Source organism: Mustela nigripes, chromosome 1 (genome assembly GCF_022355385.1).
Source record: "Mustela nigripes isolate SB6536 chromosome 1, MUSNIG.SB6536, whole genome shotgun sequence".
Classification (NCBI taxonomy): domain Eukaryota; kingdom Metazoa; phylum Chordata; class Mammalia; order Carnivora; family Mustelidae; genus Mustela; species Mustela nigripes.
The window spans coordinates 165,553,788-165,574,782 of NC_081557.1; the positions used below are offsets into that span (position 1 = coordinate 165,553,788).

At 41.1% G+C, this 20,995-nt stretch overlaps 1 protein-coding gene across 4 annotated transcripts in view; it reads left to right on the forward strand.

Moving 5' to 3' along the window:
• NFKB1 (nuclear factor kappa B subunit 1) overlaps positions 1-20,995 on the forward strand; it is a 120,668-nt gene that overhangs the window by 54,226 nt on the left and 45,447 nt on the right. For all 4 annotated transcript variants that reach the window (XM_059376633.1, XM_059376611.1, XM_059376617.1 and 1 more), the window contains one exon: positions 13,754-13,902. In XM_059376633.1, coding sequence (XP_059232616.1) covers positions 13,754-13,902 — 149 coding nt within the window. The remainder of the gene's footprint in view (positions 1-13,753; positions 13,903-20,995) is intronic.

Consider the following 20,995-nt stretch of genomic DNA (forward strand, 5'->3'; position numbering starts at 1 on the left):
ATCAGACAAAGAAAATTTCCCAGTTATACTCACTCGTAATGCTTCTAATTTAGTAGGGGTTTTCCACAGGAAATCACGGAAGAAGAGTTGAAATGCCTTATCTTATGTACTTTCCTTCTGAAGAAAGGAACAGTTAATTGTCTTCTTCCCAAAGTAGTCCGCTTTCTTGTACAGGCAGCTGTATTTACTCCAGTACAAATTAAATTCTACATCAAATGTCGTCTCTGAGTACTTTCAGTCATTGAGAGCCAAATTATTTAATTACTTCTTTAACCAGTGGGTTTCAGGGAAAGTAATAGAATGGGTTTTGTAAGCAAGAAAAATATATCCTGAGGATGATTTTATGCCTTTAAGAAGAACGAAATTAGTCATATATAATCCCAACTAAATTTGAGTATCTGAGTTTTGGAAGATAATCTTAATTATCTCAAATCAAGTTTGGGTCAAAAACAATCTGTTGAGAGACTTTATTTAAAAATAATGTTAAAGGTTGGGCTATGGACATCGGGGACGGTATGTGCTATGGTAAGTGCTGTGAAGTGTGTAAGTCTGACATTTCACAGACCTGTACCCCTGGGGCTAATAATACATTATATGTTAATAAAAAATTTAAAAAATTTTTAAGAAGTAATGTTAAAAAGTTATACTTATCATTTCCATTTTCAAAGAATAAACGAATCAGAAACCTGAAACTTTTATTTTGGACCTACTTCAGTCAGAACTTATATGTGGTCTAATCCTTCTAATTATTTTCATGCAGTTTGTATGGATTAAGAAAAAAAAAACTTTCATAGACCAAAATTTTCTCCTTCTGACTTTGTTTTGCTTGTCTGTGCCTCCCTCCCACCAACTTGTGTAACTGACGCATTTCTGACATAACCCGGGAAAAGACCTATCTTTATTAACAGGACTTAAGTCCCAGGTCAGGGCCCTCCTTGAATTAACTGAAAATAAACACTGCGGGTACTCAATTTCAGTGTTAATGACAAAAGTTGAAATCTGTGCCTAACATAAAGGTTTTCTTTGTCTCTGAATTTTGATTTTCCATGCTATCAGAGGCCCCATTGCAACAGGTAATTTGAGTGTTGATTGTATGTTTTCTCAGTTTGTAATTGTGGTGACATGTTTTTAAAATGTTCACAGTTTTAAAATGAAGTTTTTCTATTAGGGTCCTTCCAACTCAGAAATTCTGTGATCTTAAATTCTTTTTTTTTTTTCCCCTCAGTTTGAAAATGTGATCTTTGGGTGTTGTCCTATGTGTCCCATACCTATAAACAGGAATCATAGAATTTTAGAGCTGGAAGATGTGTTAGTCATTACGTAGTGATTCTACAAATGAAGACATCAGGGGCCCGAGAAGGAAAGGTGGCTAACCAAGGATCTTAGCGGCTCTATGGCTAGAGCTCTGGCCACTGGCTGGATAATGAAAACTTTAACACTAAGAATTAATCCAGATCTTCTTATCTAAGATTTGCAGACTTCAGGAGAACATTCTTTCACACATTTAAGAATTCTGAGGCGTTTATATTAAGCACAGTTTGTTCATGCTTGACAAACTGTGCTATCATTCCGTTTGTTTTCTCCAAACCTGGAATCACACTAGAAAATAAGCTATGGCTTCAGGTGGGTTAAAGCTTCCTGAGTTTGCACTCCTGGGGTGTTTTTCAGTGACTTAAAAATGTAAATTGACCCCGTGAAGTTTGGACCGCTTTCTTTTGGGCGGGAGGGTGACAGCGCGTCTCTGGGATGCTGGTGGGGAAAGCCATTTCCTCTCCAGCGACTCTGGCAGAGTGTGGCAGGGATGGAGAATGGTGAGGTCCACTTCCCTGATCACCCAGGGCCTGTGGCTAAGGTAGTGCTTCCCTCCGCTGGCTCTCACTTCTGTTTTACCTGGAACCGACCTTGATGATTGTTTCCCTCCCATTCTACCATCTTGGCCAAGCCCCAGCACAGTTGGGAAATTTCTGTCAGGGTTAAATCCTGCCTGAGAACTGAATTTATAAAAATTAAAGAGGTAGCATCTCTGCAGCCAGACTGTGTATAAAGGGCAGTTCCTTTTCTTAGTGGAAAACCTGGATCGAAGTGGAAAGGGAGTACAAGTACTTATAAAAAATAATATCTTAAGAAATAAAAATACTGGCAAGGTTTCGTGGCCTTACTATGATTTCAAGTCAAGGAGTTAGTAGAGTTAGTAGAATTTCACACCCCTTTTATTAAGACTTTTCTGAAATTCCTCAGGGCAATCCCTTCTGGTTCTGTTAGTGAGACAAACCCTATTACAGAACAGGGACCTCAGGGCAAAAGAGCCTGGGGGGGCCCTGCTGTCAGCCCCCTCTCCTCACTGCTGCCCCCGGGGCCTTTAACCACTTTGCTGCTCCTTCTTTCCTCCTTGTAGTCTGGAGCTAAATATTTATTCAGTCATTAGTTTATTTATTAATTTATTTATTTATTTATTTATTTGGTGCTGAAACCCGAGATCAAACCAGACTCATTAGTTCTTTTAAGGATTGATTAAATCGGTTCTGTTTCTGTGCTGGGGGTTGGGGAATTGGAAAGAAGAACTAAATAGCGACTTTGTCCTCAAAGATCAGTCAGTTCAATAGAGGAACTAAAATATGTCCTAAAATATCTGAAAGATGAAAATATTGTGTTTGTTTTGTTCACCACTACCTAATCGGCACCTGTAGCTGCCGTGTGGAGATGGCTGAATAAAGTTGTTTGGGTTTTTTTGTTTTGTTTTGCTTTTTGACTGGAAGAGTGAATGACCTAATAGCTCCAAGACCAAGACAAACTTGTAAGAGCCGGCTACTGAGGGTGGTCATAGAAGACTCCGAGGTGGAGATTGCATTTTGGTTTGGCTCTTGAGGGAAAGATAGAAATTTGAAAGTAAACTAACTGGAGAAAAGATAACAAGCAGAAAAATCAACAGCAAAGCCTCAAACTTAGAAGTCTGAGGTCGAATGGGAATAGTGAACAATTCTGCTGGTAGGAAGAGCAGATGAGAGAGGTGGGAATAAGGTTAGAGAGGTATGACAGGGCTAAATTGCGTAAGGTTCAACAACTTGGACTGGGTTTTGTGGAAAATGGGTAGATTATTATATAAGTTTTAATACGAGAATGAGATGCTCTACACAGCATTGTGCTTTACGAACATAAACCTGGTAGCAACATGCTAAGGGATTTTGGAAGGGAAAGGCACAGGGACACCTGTGAGAAGAAATGCCATGATTCTTTTTGAGTTAAACTCAAGAGTTCAGGCTGAAATGGATAAAAACCAAGGCAATGAGAACAGACGAGAAAGACAAATGCCAACGATCTGGGGACTATGACCTCACTGAAATTTGGCAACTGACTAAATGTGGAAGACAGCAGAAGTGTCTGAGATGGCAGGGAGGTTTCCAGTGCAATTGCTTAGAAGGATCATCTAACAGTAGAGTACGTTCCAGAATAAAGGGCCATTAACTCAGTCACGGGCAGATTGAGTTACAAAGATGTTGTGGACAGGAAGATGCTCTGCAGACCACTGGCAATGTTACAGACGCTTACAAGGAAGGTAAACACATGGGTTTTAAATTAAGGAGTTATCTGCTTGGCACAGACAATTAAAGCTGGGAGACTAGATAAGAACATCAACAGAGTGATCGTGGTAGAGATTAGAAGTGCACCAAAGACTGAATCTCTGAAGAAACTTCTCTTTGGGGAGGAAGGAGAACACCTTAGCAGAAGTGTCTGAAAAGTGAGAGGGGAGAGTTTCTAAGAGGGAATGGTAAGACAGCCCAGGTTTCTGAAGAGGGAAGCGGAAGGAAGAGTTAAGAAGTGGCTAGTGGATTTGGAAACGGGGAGCCCAGTCATCATGACCTTGAAGCACTTTTTCATTTGGGGGAAAAGGGATTTAGTTCATTTGCAGAAGGCTACATGTTAAGTACAGCTTTGTACTTAAAGATGAGGACTTTGCTCACACACTTGTGAAGGAGAAAGAGAATGGTCCTGAAGCAGGTGGGAGGACCTTCTAAGAAGCTTTCTCGCCGGGTTCTTTGAGAGAAGATGAAATGAAAGAATCATTCTCTATTTCTGTATTTCCTAGGGTTATGCCTGGCCCATAGTTTGAGTAAATGCTGACCTTCACAGTTGTCATCATCCTTATCAGGAAAGGGATTTTTAGAATGAGGGAGAAGACTGTACATGTTTTGCGGCTAAGAGGAAGGGTCCTTTTGAGAGGAAGGGAAGAGGGTGATTTAAGGAGGTCTGGAATAAGTAGGCACTAAGGGCAAAAGCAGACTGGTTGACTCTGGAAAAGGGAACAGACCTACCTTTCTTGGAATTCGGGGAGGATATGTGAAGGAACAGGGACACTTTGAGCCCAGGGAACAGGAAGGAGAAGGAAACGGTTAAACAGATTCGCATGCGATGGTTTCCACCCTCTCAACAAAGTGAGAGGATCTCTCAACTGCAGATAATCTGCTTAAGGCTCGAAGAGACAAATGAAAATCACTGTCCTTTATTTTGTGCCTGCCGTGTATCAAGAACCATAGAAGACACTTTAAATGATCTTTAATCCGCATGAAGTTTCAGAGATTATGTATTTGCATTCACTTTATACACACAGATGGGAAAACAAGGCAAAAAGGCAAACTCTCTCTTCCAGCCTCACTCAGCTAGTAATGGGAGGACCCAGGGTTCAAAGCCAGGACTGTCAGACTGCAGAGCCTGATCTCCATGGCAAGGAAGCCTGGGGGGAAAAAAAGGAGCCCCAGTAGATTGAGAGCTTACAGGTGTAGCTGTGCTGTCTCATAATCCTGCGGGGTGGTTATTCCTGTCAATGACCACAGTGAGCATCAAAGAAGAGCCGTCTCACATGGGGAGGAAGGGACTGTGAAATTGGGGTGGACCAGAAATGTGAATTCTGGGTCCCTGAGGGCAATAACAAAGCAAAGAAGAGAGATATGTTGGAGTCGGGGGCTAAGACTCTTTAGCCCTGTGGAAGAATGCCTGATGGGCATCAGCAGTTAGGATGGGGCGAGGGAAGGACATGGGGGTGTCTCGGACTTTTAAGAGGAAAGCTACTACCTTGGTTTTCCAAGGGAGATGATTTCAGAGTGGTCTTTCTTTACCTTTCCCACAGCTGCCAGAATTCCCACCACTGAGCAGTTAGATTCCTCTTACCATCCTAGGGTTCTAGAGCCCCTACCCAGACACCCTTCCACCAACTCAAGCTAATGTGCTCTGATGTAAAATAATCATATTCTAATTTAAATAGCCTATTGAGAGGTTACACCGGAATCTAGCCATGGTTGTTTGTTTGTTTGTTTGTTTGTTTTTTGAAAAGATAAAATAAGAGAAAGAATATAGTTACCCTATTTCCACTTCCTACTTAACACAGCTCTTTATATTTTAATAAATTGCCTTCCATGGATAACATTTTATACCTTAATTACTTAATCATATATTCACTAAAGAATCAATTATCAAATACCCACACTATGACAAACATTACTGCAGGCACTGAGGACTTAGCAGGAAACGAATCAGTATCCCTTCTCTGATAAAGCCTCTATTCTAGTCTAGAAGATAGCCAATAATCAATACAAGTAAAGTGTGTTGTAAATTAAGTAGTAATTAGTAGAAAGGAAAATAAAGCAGGAGAAAGGAGCAAGGAATGCAGGGATTGGAGTGGTCAAGTTTTAATAGGGGTGGGGTGAGCTGTGAACACCCCCCTCCCCCGAGAATGGCATTCTGCAAAGCCGGAAGGAAGGCAAGAGAACATGCAGGTATCCGGAGAAGAGTGTTCCAGGCAGAGCACACAACGCGTGCAGAAGCTCTCAGGAGTTGAGCGGGCCAGGTCAAGAACAGCAGGCAAGCTGATGTGACTGTCGTGCTGGGAGCAGTAAGAAACAAAGATGGAGGAGGAAATGGGGGTGGGGTGTCTGATTGCCAGGGACTGTTAAAATGGAAAGGCACTGGAGGGTTTGGAGTTGTTTTTCTTTAACTTCTTATCATGGAGAATCTTAATCATATATACTTAGAACAATATAATGAGTTCCCTTGTATTAATCATTCAGCTTCAACAGCTTTCACTTTGGGAGAACTTTGAGCAGAGGAGTGACAAGACTTGGCATGACCTGACTTGAGCAAGATCATTCAGGAGAAAGGGCAGTACGGAAGTGGGGCAGGCACAGCAAACAGTGCGGAGACAGATCACCGTGGCCTTAGACCAGGGAGCAGCAGCGGCAGTGGGGAGAAGTGGTCAGAGTCGGGATATTTTTGAAGGACTGCCTGGATGTTATAATTGTATACTTGGTGAAAAAAGAGAATTTGAAAATACACATAGTATGGTAAGGATGGTGAGAGTTGTACCTGAATCCCACTAGTCTAGATTAAACCCCAATTCTGAAAAATTGGCTTATAAGTGAACATTTGTAACATGATTGATCTGTAATTACACATTGTGTACTCCTCCTCTGTTCTTCTGCAAGCATGGATGATTGGGCCATATAAAGGGTAAGGATTTATTTGTAAATTTACTGATGAGGTGATCACACCTGTTGAGGTACAAGTGCCAACAATTCTTTTTTTTTTTTTTTTAAGATTTTATTTATTTATTTGACAGAGAGAGAGATCATAAGTAGGCAGAGAGGCAGGCAGAGAGAGGGGGGGAAGCAGACTCCCAGCTGCGCAGAGAGCCTGATCCCAGGACCCTGAGGTAGGCAGAGAGGCAGGCTAGGGATGGGGGGCGGGGGCAGGCTCTCTGCGAGCAGAAAGCCCAAAGCGGGGCTCGATCCCAGGACCCTGAGATCATGACCCTAGCTGAAGGCAGAGGCTTAACCCACTGAGTCACCCAGGCTCCCTAAATGCCAACAATTCTTGAAGCTAAGGAAATTGTGTTACTTATTTTCTGAAAGAATCATGATTTATAAACAGCTATATTAATGTAATAAAACTAAAAATTAAAATAGAACAGACAAAAAAGAAACCTTAGGTCAAAGTATGACAGATGACTCCAAGTTTGAAAGCAGAGTTATAGTAGACCAGGATTTTATTCCTCTCTCTGCGTAGTCGATAACATAGTCTTAGCACATTTTGTTGTATTGAGTTTGCCTTTCTTATCCCAGCCTGACATCTGAGTCATATGTGTTGTTGGTCAGACAAGTAGGACTGCAAACAAGGTAAAGGAATGTGACTGTCTCAGTGCACAGCCAGGTGCCCCACTGGAAAAACAACCATGTCATCAACAGTCAATGGGTCAAAGAGGATATTTTCACATCATCCCACCTTACTATGAACACCTCCCTTACTTACATTCAGAAGACATAGGATGAATTCCGAGGTCCTCCATGTCTTGGCTGTCTGACCTTGGGTTATGTCACTTGTTAGTCTGTCTGAACTTGTCTGAACTTTGTCTTCTACAAAATGGGGATGATAGTGTCCTCTCTGTCTACCCAAAAGGGTCGGTGAGAGGCCCAGGAAGAACTGGGACGTCTATAAAATAAAAGAGAAGGAAAGAAACCAGTGCCTCGTGGAACTGGCTATGTGTCTGGCACTGTGTTGTCCTTCAACAGCCATCTGAGGTTGCATTACTGGCCCGTTTTGTAGCTGTGGAGCGTGAGGCTCAGAGAGGTTACCTAACTCATACAAAGTCACCGGAGCTAGAAGAAGAAAGAGTCGGCATTTGATCCCAGATGGGACCAACTTTAAATCCCGTACCTTGAAAGGAAAAAACCAGTTTTACTGAGCATCTTCCCACTCCATGCCAGAAACCATGTTAGACATGGTTCTGTCCTCTCTCATTTAATAAAGGTTGTTCTGTACTTCCTGGGTGCTCAACAAAGAATAAAGAACTTGAAAATCTATCCATCATCACCGAGAGAGGATACATAATGAAAACTATTCTTTTCCTTCTTTTTCCTGTTCTCCTCCTCTTCCTTCTCTTTCTTCTTTGACCCCTGCCTGTGCCTCCTCCTCTCTTTCTTCTTTGTTTTATAATCTGACATGCCACCTAACTGAGAGGAATCGATGCGTAGCTAATGGTGTCTGTGGCATGTTTTCTTTTCTTTTTTTTTTTAATGAAGGAGCCTTGCAAGAGGACAGGTGCACTTCTGCCACCTCACTGCTAACTCTGAGACTTTCTCACAACACACAGCAGCAAAACCAAACAAACAGGTTATTCAGGAGCCACTGTCACGTCCCCGCAAAGGAGAGCTGCACAACACCAGGCAGACGGGGTATTTACAGAAGAAAAAGTCATTGAGCCAGCAGTCGGCAGTGTAATGGAAAATGAGAATGGGCTTTGGAGTTGGACGGACCCAGGTTCGCAGGGCTGCCCAACACTCTAGTGACAGGAACATGGTTTGCTTCATCTTCGTGTTCCTCTGTTCCCTCAGCTGTAGAATGGAGTAGCCCTACAGGGGCTCCATGAAGACTTCCTGAGTTAACACGTTCCCTTGCATTCCCTACGAACAGTAGGTTACCAGGTAGAGATGTATGTGCTCTGGGGGGTTAACAAGCAAGAGAGCTAAGCCAATAACCCTTGAGCTGCAAATTGGTTTTACCATCATCTCGTTGCAAAAAGTTGCATTTGCTTTTCCTGCCTCACTCTAATCACATCCCACCTCCACCACCCCCCGCCCCCGCCAAAGGGGACAGTCATGGAGTTTTGTGGGCCACAGTGGTGAGGAAAGTGCCATGGAAGATGCATATTTAGGTCTTACCTTTGAAGAATGAGTGGTTCTAGATAGAGAAGAGACAGGAGGGATACTGCTGGGGAGATTGGAACCACTTGCAGGAAACCCTGAGAATGGTGATGAGTATGGCCGGGGAGAGAGTGAGGAGGACTCTCACCACAGGCCCCTTGTACATCTGTTCTCAATCCCCTATCTCTTGCCCACCCCTTCCCTTGTTCTACTCCTGTTTCTCGTTGCTCCCTCAGGAACCTTTCTCTGACATCCTGACGAGGTCAGCTCCTAGTATGTGTGTCTTTTGTAAGGGCTTCACAGTTCGGCGTTTATATTTCTCTGTGAATTTCTCTGGGTACTATGAGCCCCACTCTTTTATTCCCATCAAAACAGAGGTTATGTCTGTTTTGCACTCACATTGTTTCCCTTCAGTCCCCGGCCTGCTGCAGCGCATGAACCGTAGAAGGAGCCTAAGAAATACTCACTAAATAAATGGATATGGTTGGGTTTGTGGTGAAGTAGTAGTCTGGAGAGGAGAAAGGTTTATATTTGAGATTATGAATCCCATTAAGTGTCAGCGCTGTATTCCCTCATTTAATCCTCAAAAACAGTTTGTGGAATCGAGTGCGTTTCATTTCATTTTAAAGATGGAGAAATTGATGTCCAGAGATGTTAACCATCTTTTCTTATGGACCCAGCTATAGAGTAAGTGGTAACAGAGGGATTTGAGCCTGGCACCTTAAGCTCAGAGCTCTCAGATGAATCATACTGCTCTGCTGTTTTAGCAGAAGAGGGACGAAGTTAGGTACACAGGTAAAGTTAGGACAGATTTCTGTTTGAAAATTATGGATTTTTTTTCTTCCTCCTCCTCCTCAATTATCGTCATCATGGTTATCACTTCATGAGAAAGGCTAAGCAGAAAAGAACTCCTTCGGGGCACCTCGGTGGCTCAACAGGTTAAGACTCTGCCTTTGGCTCAGGTCATGGTCCCAGGGTTCTGGGATCGAGCCCCGCATCGGGCTCTCTGCTCAGTGGGGAGCCTGCTTCTTCCTCTCTCTGCCTGCCTCTCTGCCTACTTGTGAACTCTGTCTGTCAAATAAATAAATAAAATCTTTTTTAAAAAAAGAAAGAAAGAAAAGAACTCCTTCATGTGTCTCGTTTTACATTCATGTTGACTCTTCTGCCAAAGTGATTAGGTCAAATTTCCTCAGTAAGTATACCAGACATTTCAAATTCTGATCCCCCACAACATTTTAGACTACTTTTCTTAGTCACCTTTTAAGAACCAGTATGAACTTTGCCAGAGCATGACAGAATAACTTTGAATAAAAGGAGGTGATTTGAGTAAGTTTGGTATGATATGCGACACTAGGTTTCTGTTTTTTACTCAAAAAGTAGATCTAGGGGCACCTGGGTGGCTCAGTGGGTTAAAGCCTCTGCCTTCGGCTCAGGTCATGATCCCAGGGTCCTGGGATCGAGCCCCACATCGGGCTCTCTGCTTAGTGAGGAGCCTGCTTCCTCCTCTCTCTCTGCCTGCCTGCCTCTCTGCCTACTTGTGATGTGTCAAATAAATAAATAAATCTTAAAAAAAAAAAAAGTAGATCTAGCCTGTGGTCATCAGGACTGTTGCATCATAAAGCTCCCAGAAGAAAGGTTTAATTTCATCAAGGAAGCTGAGAAATCCTGAGCACCTCCAAGAATAATAGCTGTTACTATAATAACACAGTTTATTACTAGAAAATTAACAAAGCCCAATAAAATATGGCACTCTGGGGAAAAAGCACAAAAACAAAAACTTAACCCTAGGAATAAAAGTGGCTTGAATTGGTCATTTATTCCAGCCCCTGCCTTTAGACAGGATTTTTAAAAAATCACCTCAGTGCAGTTGTAAGTCTCTAGATAGGGGAGTGCATTACAGTAATCAATAAGATGATAGTTAACACTGTATATTGCTCTTATTTACTGGGCAGCATTATAAAAACTTTAACATATTTGATTCTCGTACTGCAAGGCCCTATTTTTATCCCTATTGTATAGATGAAGAACTGAACACTGCCCAAGGGCACACAGCTAGTAAATGGTGGAACTATCTTCACACCTAGCTAGTCTGCCCCTGCACTAGGTGCTCTTACAGTGTCCCTTGGTGGCTGCTTACTCACATTTTCACCTTTGACTCCCTGGCTTTCACTGAAAGCTTAACTTGCATTTAAGCCCTTACCATTTAAGAGCCTGCTATATGTTCAGATTCTTTCAAAAATAACCCAGCCTTCCTGGCAGATGCAGTTGCTTTCTGTAAACTTCATTTTCAAGGGAACTACACTATTCAAAGAAGTAGGGAGGCTGAATAAAAATAACCAAATTCTCTGTAGAACATACGGATTTCTGGATCAGTGGCAAATAGCTCTCAGTCATGGAGGCATTCTCTGAAGTATGCCCTCCCCTAGGTTAGAATTCCATTGTCTTCATTGGCCGTACAACCTGAAAATAGTATCATTTTTTTTTCTGTCCCCACACTTCAGCTTTCTTCTTTCAGTCAGTATTTTGGAAAGTCCACAAAACCCAGGGGCCTCCCTGTCGTTGCCCTGTGGTTGGTATAAAAACCAGATGATGCCATCCTGACCTAAAGTCTTTTAAATGGATCAAACTGCACATTAGTCACTGGCAAAGTTTTCAGGTCCTTTTACCTCAGAGACTACTCATTTCCTCATTCTTGCCACCCTTCAGTCATGAAGTAATAGCAAGAAAAAGATGTGAGTGCTATTTGAGGACGCCTCCTAGTCTATCCTTCAATTCTAGTGACTGATTCCTTCATAGTGGTGACATTGAAGAGCCCTGATATCCAAAGGGATTGGGCTCTAATCACTAGATTCCTTCTGATGTTCTGCTTAAGTGGAGGGCCTCCCTGATTTCACCCAAGTGAAGCATTTCATCATGCCTTACATGGTTGCATTCCTGTGCTCCGAGCACTTAGGATTGAAATTACATGTCTATTTAGTGCTTTTTACTGCCAAAGAAGTCCCTGTAGAATATGTCATCATAACAAAGGCTGATTTCACGTGTTGACACCAAGGCCCAGAACTGCATCAGCAACCCAGGGACTCTGCGGGGACAACAACCAATTTTGGAGCAAACCCAGAACTTTTCATTCCTTTGCCCTGAAGGGCAAAGGCTTTCTTCTGCCTGTTTTAAAAGGGAGAGCACTAAGTTCATAATTATTTTTATAGCCAGGAGGCTTTTTAAAGCGCTATACCTGTTCTAGAGATGATTTGTGCTTTGAGGTGTCAGTCAACACTGATTTAATCCTCAGCGTTCTGTGTGATGCGCTTGCTCTGCAAGGTCGGGAGGCCACTTCCTAGAAAGGCCTTTGCTTTGGGAAGGAGTATTAGAAGGTTTGAAAGCAACTTTGGCAGCAGCTCTGGACCAAAGTTCAGGCAAAGAGGCGCTAGTGTTTCCAGGGAAGCTATACTGTTGATGAGAGACGATTCTGTCCTTTGCTCAGGGCGGGAAACATCTCTCCCCAGAAGGCTCTGCCAGACAATCCCAGCTCTGATCAACTTCTCCTCAACTCTTGCAGTGAGAGATTGGATTGGAGAAAAAATCCATACTGAAAAAATCCTCACAAAACCCTGCCTCAATGGAATATGAATCCATTTGATGATACTTAGAGGGGAAGCAGACTGATTGAAGGGGATTCTGTCTTTTTTCCAAGAAATCTTATTGGCGAGTGTAGATTCTTCCTCAAGTTAATGTCAGAAAGACTTCCATCAAGGATTCGTTGCTAGATGGGATACCTGTCTACTTTTTTTTCCTTCCGAGCTAGGGACTGCTTGTGCAAATCAAAATATTTCTAATGATTGTATAGTTAGGAGATCCTGAATTTAGTTCACTCACTTCCTCAAAAAGAGACAAGAAGAGCTAAGGAAATAGGATGGCCACCTCTTTCCAGTGTTAGCCCTGAAAGCCATGGAAACCCCCTCCATCCCAGGCAAGCCAGGATGGCTGATTGCCCTTTAAGGAAATATAGTGCATTTTCAATAGTTTGGTTGAATTTATCACAGAATTCTGACTTACAGGATTCAGGAAAGTAAAAATAAGGCCATTGGGTTTTCTGTTAGTACAAGTTTAGTATTGGGGCTTTCTCAAGGGAGGAATCTATGGTCTGCTGTAGGAGGCTGGGGGACCAACTAGAGGAGAAAGGGGGTCCAGGCTGTCTTTGCTTTAAAATGCCATTATCTCCATGCTACTTCCTTTTTAGGGCTCCTATCAACATTTTAAAGGTTTAACAGTTTAAAAGATAAATTACCTTAGTATATGTGCTGCCGAAGTGAGCACAAGATAAATTACCTTAAACAGAAAAAATCCAGTTTGACAAAACAAGAGCTAAACAGGTGTCAGATCTAAGGATTTGCCTATAGGGAGTGCACTTACTTGAAACTTACTGTGACCTGGACATGTGTAACTCACTTATCAGAGCTCATAGCAGAGAGTGCTCTTGAAGGCTGCAGTGTCCTGACACATCACCACAGACCAAGTCCATGGGCTTGGGTATCCATGGCCAACCTTCAGAGCCAAGTCCCTGGCAAGATTCTGTGTCCTGCCTAATCTCATGGCAGAGACTTGAGGTTACACTGCTTCTGCTCCTCTCTCTCTTTCCCTTGATTTCCATCAGTCCATCAAACCCACTTCCCTTCTCATGGCTCTTCTACCCAGCATTCATTCATGACCAAAAGTTGTGACGAGGGTACAGATGAAAACGTGTTCTCAGCTAGTTGGAAGGGGGCTGCTTCGTGGCTACACAGCATCCTCTGAGATGTGCCATTCCAACTTGAACAACACACACATTATAAGTGGCCTGCTTCCTGGAATATATCCTCTCTACACAAAACAACCAGCATTAGCATTTTACTTTATTTCCATCCTGTCATTTGTTCATCACATTTTTTTTTAATGGAACTGTGGTCATATATGTACAGGTATTCCAAATTTCGTATCATACTTTTTACAACTACTGCTTTGTCATAGACGTTTTTCCATGTCGCTGTATAGTCAGATGTACTAACTCTCTAAATGTGCTTCTTACATAGATCTGCAACTATGTGGGACCTGCAAAGGTTATTGTTCAGTTGGTCACAAATGGGAAAAACATCCACCTGCACGCACACAGCCTGGTGGGAAAACACTGTGAGGATGGGATCTGCACTGTAACTGCCGGACCCAAGGACATGGTGGTCGGGTAAGTGAGGGCATATGACACTGTGAAAGGCAGGAGCGGAGGCAACATGGCACCGGGGGACTTGGACTGAAGGTATCCTTTTCATTCGGAACCTTCCCAAGATGCTCAAAGATGGTTTTATACTCTTGATGATGCTTTAAATGAATTATTGAGTCTGGATTTATAGGATGTACATTTATAGGATGAAAAAGATAGATAAATATTGTTTCAGTTCTCTGCTATTTAGAAAGTGTGCACAGATAAGAAGCCCAGGAATGCAAATTAGTTTTGGCATTCATCAGACTTGAAATTTAAATATAAAGGGACGTATTCATGTAAGAGACAGACAGAACAATTTTAAATGAATGAGTTATTATAAAAGATGTTCAGCCCAAAAGGAGTAAGAAAGTTTAATTTTATTTGATTCTTAAGAATATCTTTCTAGGGTTTCCTAATACTGGTTTAAACAGTTAATGATAAAATCCCAGTTAATCTAGACTATGCGCTCAAAAGAGAGGAATTGTTTAAATCAACTGTAATTAAGTTGATGGTAGCATTTCAGGCTTTGAATTCTGATCAGGTCTTAAGTTGGTTGATATTGGGGAGGTTGAACTTTCATGTTCCTAGGTATTTATTTCTTTGTTTGACTGTGAAAATATTCAAGTGTGAAAAACCTAGAGAGAAAGCTTTCTTTTAAGTCACTAAAATCTGATTCTTTTGATGTTAGAAAAAAAAGCTTCTCGATTGGAGGAAGAAGCTTAAATTGATTTTAAAAATTCAGTTGTGCTTTATATGAACTTGTTTCAACATTCTCTTAAACGACTAGCCTGTTTCCTGTTGAATGTCACAGTGTTGGAATACTCTTACGGTTCCTGACTGACCTGTGAGAGCTTTGAGATGCAGGGTAATTGTCAGAGTTTCAAGACTAATTGATCACTTAGTGTTTCTGCGGATTTATCCCAGTAGGCTGCTGTCAGTTTGAAGTGTTGGTCCTGTTTAATCTGTGTGATAATCATATCCTTTAGAGGAAATTATAGGTGAAGTTCCTTACTAATAACATTTGTTACTATAAAACTGCCAGTATGTTGTCTATAATTTGGTGTTTCTGTGGCTTGGCTTCGTAATCTTCTAGGATTTTAGAAGGAACTAATGGTTATTTGGTTTGAGACCTACAGCAGGAATAGAAGTAAGTTCCCTGTTTCTGAGGAAAGAAAGGAAATCCTTTACTCTCTTGCAGGGGGTTTCTGTCGCTGGGAGAACTCATTCACTCAGCAAACATTCTGAGCACCTACACTCCCAAGTTTGATCATTAAGATGTCTCCTCATAGCGCTGTGGGATTTTTGTGACCCTATACAACTTCACCAAGAAATTCAGTCAAGAGGATGCCACATGATAGTTACAACAGACTCAGTAGACTTTCTTGTTAAGAGTGTTCTGTGAGGGGCGCCCGGATAGCTCAGTGGGTTAAAGTCTCTGCCTTCAGCCCGGGTTATGATCCCAGGGTCCTGGGATTGAGCCTCGGGATCGAGCCCAGGGATCGAGTCCCGGAATCGAGCCCGCATTGGGCTCTCTGCTCCCTGCTGCCTCTGCTCTCTGCCTGCCTCTCTGCCTACTTGTGATCTCTGTCTGTCAAGTAAATAAATAAAATCTTTAAAAAAAAAAAAAGAGTGTTCTATGAAACACTGGTACTCCCTTTATAATTGATTTTTAATTGAGAAACTTTTGCCTACAGTCTTTTCTAAAATATAATATTTCCTTCATGATTTGTCTCTCTTATTTATTTAAATTTTTTTTTTTTTAAGTTTCCAATGTCAGAGCCTGTTGTATTTTAGTAGAGAATATGCTAGTAGTCTGGAAACCAGAATTCTCTTCATTTCTGTCACTCTCAACAGTAGGGTTAGGGTGTAATCTGTATGACTTCTTGAGCCCTTTAAATCCTTCCCTTATAAAATATGAGTGTTGGGCTACAGAATTTATCTCCAGGCCCTTTACCTCTCAAAACTTCTAGACTGAGCTAACTTTAGCTAATATTATGAAACATGAGCTGACTTGCAACATGTATTTATGGAATGCCATCGATTACTGTTATTCAGTTCTAACTTGTAGGTAAGAATATGACCTAGAGAAATTTAGGAAGATAGCCAGAGTGACTCCGCAGACTTGTCAATACTAGAAATGGAACCAGGAAATCTCTCCAATAATACTTCTTAGGCTAAGAGTATATATTCATGAGTAGGGCACCAATCCAACATATCAAAAAGAATATGTAAAAAATAACTCAGGGGAGATAAATGACTTTTAAGTTATCAAAGCCAGAAGGGAGATGGGGGAGGGTGAAATAGGTAACGGGGATTGAGAGTACACGTATCTTGATGAGCACTGAGTAATATATGGGACTGCTGATTCACTATATTGTACACCTGAAACTAACATAACACTGTATGTGAACTACACTGGAATTAAAATTTTTAAAAAACAAAAGCAAATTAAAACAAATAAATTATCAAAGCCAAAGACATATTTATCTTTGGGGTTCTTTTAGTTTCTATATTCAAAGACATTTTGTTATCTAGATTAAAATATTCATGTTTTAGATAACTTGAGTCACAACTGTAGGTTTGAGTGCTAACATTTTGCCTTTAAAAATTTCTTTTTATTTAGCTTTAGTTTTTTTCACATTTTATTTCGTACTCATTTGTTCAGTTAGCTTTTAGTGCTTGTCCTCATAAAAATAATTTTAGTTCGGTATTTTATTTTTGGCCTTGAATATCAACAGTTAGTTTCAACAACATTTTAGTTCTCTGAATTTTCAATCAATGGAAACTATCTGTTACCTGACTTTGCTTTAAGGCGCCTTCCTCACCAGTGATCACCACACCCTCTGTTTCCTGGCAGCCCTGCTTTAGAGAGATTTGAAGGCTTTTTTTTTTTTTAAACTACTATTTACTACATGTACCAATTGGTAAGCACTAGTAGTGGTTATATAAGTACAAAAGAGAAGCAAGGTCTCCCTCAGTGAGCTAGTGCAAACCTATTAAAGTGGTGGTTTTGTAGGTCTAAAAACAATTGATTATTGGCAGTTTTATAATGTTAACCCCAAATACACAGAGAAGATGCTGGTTGGAGAAAATGAACAAAGTATGGACTGAGATTGGAAGTGTCCAACTTCAAAATTAGGGTGTAGATTGGGAGTCAGGATGCTTTTGAATCTTGTGTCAGCTATAAAGTCAATGTTTGCGTCTTGAGAGGAAGAAAAGCCAGTTAGAGGGGCCCCATTAAAATCCCAAACTAGGGGCGCCTGGGTGGCTCAGTGGGTTAAAACCTCTGCCTTTAGCTCAGGTCATGATCTCGGGGTCCTGGGATAGAGCCCCGCATGGGGCTCTCTGCTCAGCAGGGAGCCTGCTTCCTCCTCTGTCTCTGCCTGCCTCTCTGCCTACTTGTGATCTCTGTCTGTCAAATAAAATCTTTTAAAAATTAATTAATTAATTAATTAATTAAAATCCCAAACTAATGACACGGGGGTTTGAACCTACCCAGAGGGCAGCAGTAGTTCCCAGATGATAGCGATGATGATGATGATGACGACGATGATGATGATGGAAACATCTGGAACAGTGTAGAGGACTTCAAACCTGCCAGCTAATTAAAGTCACCTTTGGTCACTTTATAAAAATACTGAGGCAGGCCCTCCTCTCAGAGGTTCTGATCTCTTTGGTCTTGCAGAGCATAGAGCAGTGGTTCTCAAACTTTAGGTGCTTTGGGATCTCCTAGAGGATTTGCTGAGTCCTACCCTCAAGAGTTTCTGATTCCGTAGGGTTTCAAAATTTGCATTTTAATAAGTTTTTGGGAATCACTGATGCTCCTGGTCTAGAGACTACACTTTGCAAACTACTGTAGAGACTACGGCACGTTGAGTAAGACACAAGATTTTAGACCCAGCCCTCTTTCATTAGCTGTGATAGCCATCTTCTAAGAACCACAATTAAGGTATAGAATAGTTCCATTGTCCCCCAAATCCTTTGTGCCTCTACCTCCCACTCCAGGCCCTGGCAACTCCGGATGGGTTTTCTACCCCTACAGTTCTGCCTTTTCCAGAATGACATAGAGGTGGAATCCGGCAATACATATATAGCCTTTTTGAGTCTGGCTTCATTCACTTAGTGTAATGCATTTGCAATTCCTCCTGCTTCTTGTGTGTACCAGCAGCGTCCTCCTTTTCATTCCGAAGTGGTATCGCACCCCACTGATGTACATCACAGTTAGTTAGTCCGCCTGTTGAAGAACCTTTAGTTTCTTTCCCGTTTTGACAGAGCCACTTTTTGTGTGAACGTAAGTTTTCGTTTCTTTGGTCTTAGGTAAATACTGAAGAGTGGATGGATCCTAAGGGTCCATTTGTTTTGATAAGAGATTGCCTAATTGTTTTCCAAAGTGGCCGTACCATCTTGCATTCCCACGTGTTAGCATTTATGATCCTTGGGGCGCCTGGGTGGCTCAGTGGGTTAAGCCTCTGCCTTCGGCTCAGGTCATGATCTCAGGGTCGATCGAGCCCCACATTGGGCTCCCTGCTCAGAGGGGAGCCTGCTTCCCACCCACCCCCCACCTGCCTCTCTGCCTACTTGTGATCTCTCTCTCTGTGTCAAATAAATAAATAAAATCTTTAAAAACAAACAAACAAAAAAACCATTTATGATCCTCAGTTTTCTCGGTTGCACGTGCTGTTAGTAGTAATGCCTGCTCTTGTTTTCTTTTACATTTTACTCTAGAAATCTTCAAACATACTCAAAAGTAGAAGAAAACCACAATGAGCCCTTACCGTACTCATCACCCAGCTTTGACAATTAATTACATCTTGGTTTAAATATACCCCTGCCTAGATAGCTTTCATGTATTGATATGAGTTCCATTCTGTTAGGAGAATACTTGGTATGATTTCAGTCCTCTTATTAAATTTATTGAGATTTGTTTGATGGATTACAATATGGTATGCTTGGTAAATGTTCCTTGCGCACTTAAAAAGAATGCTTAGTCTAATTGAGTTGAATGCATATTCTATAAACGTCAATTAGGTCAGGTTGTTTGATAGTGTTGTTCAAGTCTTCTCTATCCTTACTGACTTTCTCCCTACTTGTTCTCTCAGTTGTTAAGAGAGAGGTGTTGAAATCTCTGATGATATTTATAGATATATCTATTTCTTCTTCCAGTTTATAAAATTTTGTTTCTTGTATTGTGTGAAGCTCTTTTTTTTTTTTTTTAAAGATTTTATTTATTTAGAGAGACAGAGAGAGAAGGAGAGGGAGAAGCAGGCTTCCCTCTGAGCATGGAGCCTGATGCAGGCCTCGATCCCTCGATGTTGGGATCATGACCCAAGCCAAAAGCAGATGCTTAACAACTGAGCCACCCAGGTGACCCTCCTGAAGCTCTTTTATTAGATACATAAACATTCAGGATTCTTACGTCTGCTTAATGAACTGATCCTTTTATGGTTATGAGATGACCCTCTTTTATCCCTTGTACTAGTTTTTTGCTCAAAAATCTACCGTGGCTGATACTAATATATAGCCATTTCACCTTTTTTTAAAAACGATTTTCTTTATTTATGCAGGAAAGAGAAAGCACGGGGGTAGGGGGTGCCCACTGAGCAGGGAGTTCACCTTGGGGCTCCATCCCAGGACCCCAGGATCATAACCTGAGCCAAAGGTCGATGCTTATCCAACTGAGCCACCCAGGCACCCCTCAGCTTTCTGCTCATTAATGTTAGTGTGGAACATTTTTTGGCCCATCCTCTTAGTTTTAACCTATTTGTGTCTTTATATTCAGAGTAAATATGCATTGCATATAGTTAGGTCTTATTTTTTTTTCTAATTGACACTGTCTGCCTCTTAATTGAGGTCTTTATATAATCTCTATTTAATCTGATTACTAATAGGGCTGTGTTTCACTCTCCCATCTTGCTCTTTGTTTTCTGCTTATCACATCCGATTTTTGATCCTTTTATCATCTTTTTTCTGTCTTCTTTTAGATTAATTATTTGCTATGATTTTAATCTTCTATTTTGGTTTATAACCACTTTATAGTTTTTAGAAGTTGTTTTACAGCTTGCTATATACTATACATCTTTAACTTATCGTAGTCTACCTTTACTTAACGTTATACTTCTTCGTAGATGGTATATGAACAGTACTTCCATTTCTCGTCTCTCAGCCCATGGCTATTGTGTACTCTGTTTTACACCTACAAGATGTGGTAATTACCACAATGTACTATTTTTTAAATTTTTGCTTTAAATTCTCAATTACCTTTTTTTTTATTAATTTCATAGATAGAATTTAGTGATTCATCTGTTGCGTATAACACCCAGTGCTCATTACGTCAAGTGCCCTCCTTAATGCCCATCACCCAAATACCCCATCCCCCACCCAGCTTACCTCCAGCAACCCTCAGTTTGTTCTCTGTAGTTCAGCTACTCTTATGGTTTGCTTCCCTCTCAGTTTTCATCTTATTTTTTTCCTTCCCATCCCCTATGTTCATCTATTTTGTTTCTTAAATTTCACCTATGGAGAAATCATATGGTATTTGTCTTTGACTAACTTATTTCACTTAGCATAATACACTGTAGCTCTATCCACATCGTTGCAAATGGCAAGATTTCATTCTTTTTGGTGGCTGAGTAATATTCCACCATATAAATATATGCTGCATCTTCTTTATCCATTTATCTGTCCATGGACATTTGGGCTCTTTCCATACTTTGGTTATTGTGGACATTGCTGCTATAAACATCAGAGTGCACTATTTTTGTATCCTTCGGATAAATACCTAGTAGTGCAGTTGCTGGGTCGTATGGTAGCTTTATTTTTAACTTTGTGAGGAAACTCCATACTGTTTTCCAGAATGGCTGAACGCTCAATTATATTTTAAAAGAAATTTTAAATAAGGAAAAAAAGTATTTATATTTAACCACGTATTTATCATTTGCAGTGCTCTTCATTCTGTTTCATAGCTCTAGATTTCTGTCTGGTAGCATTTTCTTCTGCCTGAAGCCCTTCCTTTCTTTTTTTTTCTATTGCTGGTCTGCTGCTGATAAATTCTTCAGTTGCCATACATCTTTAAACT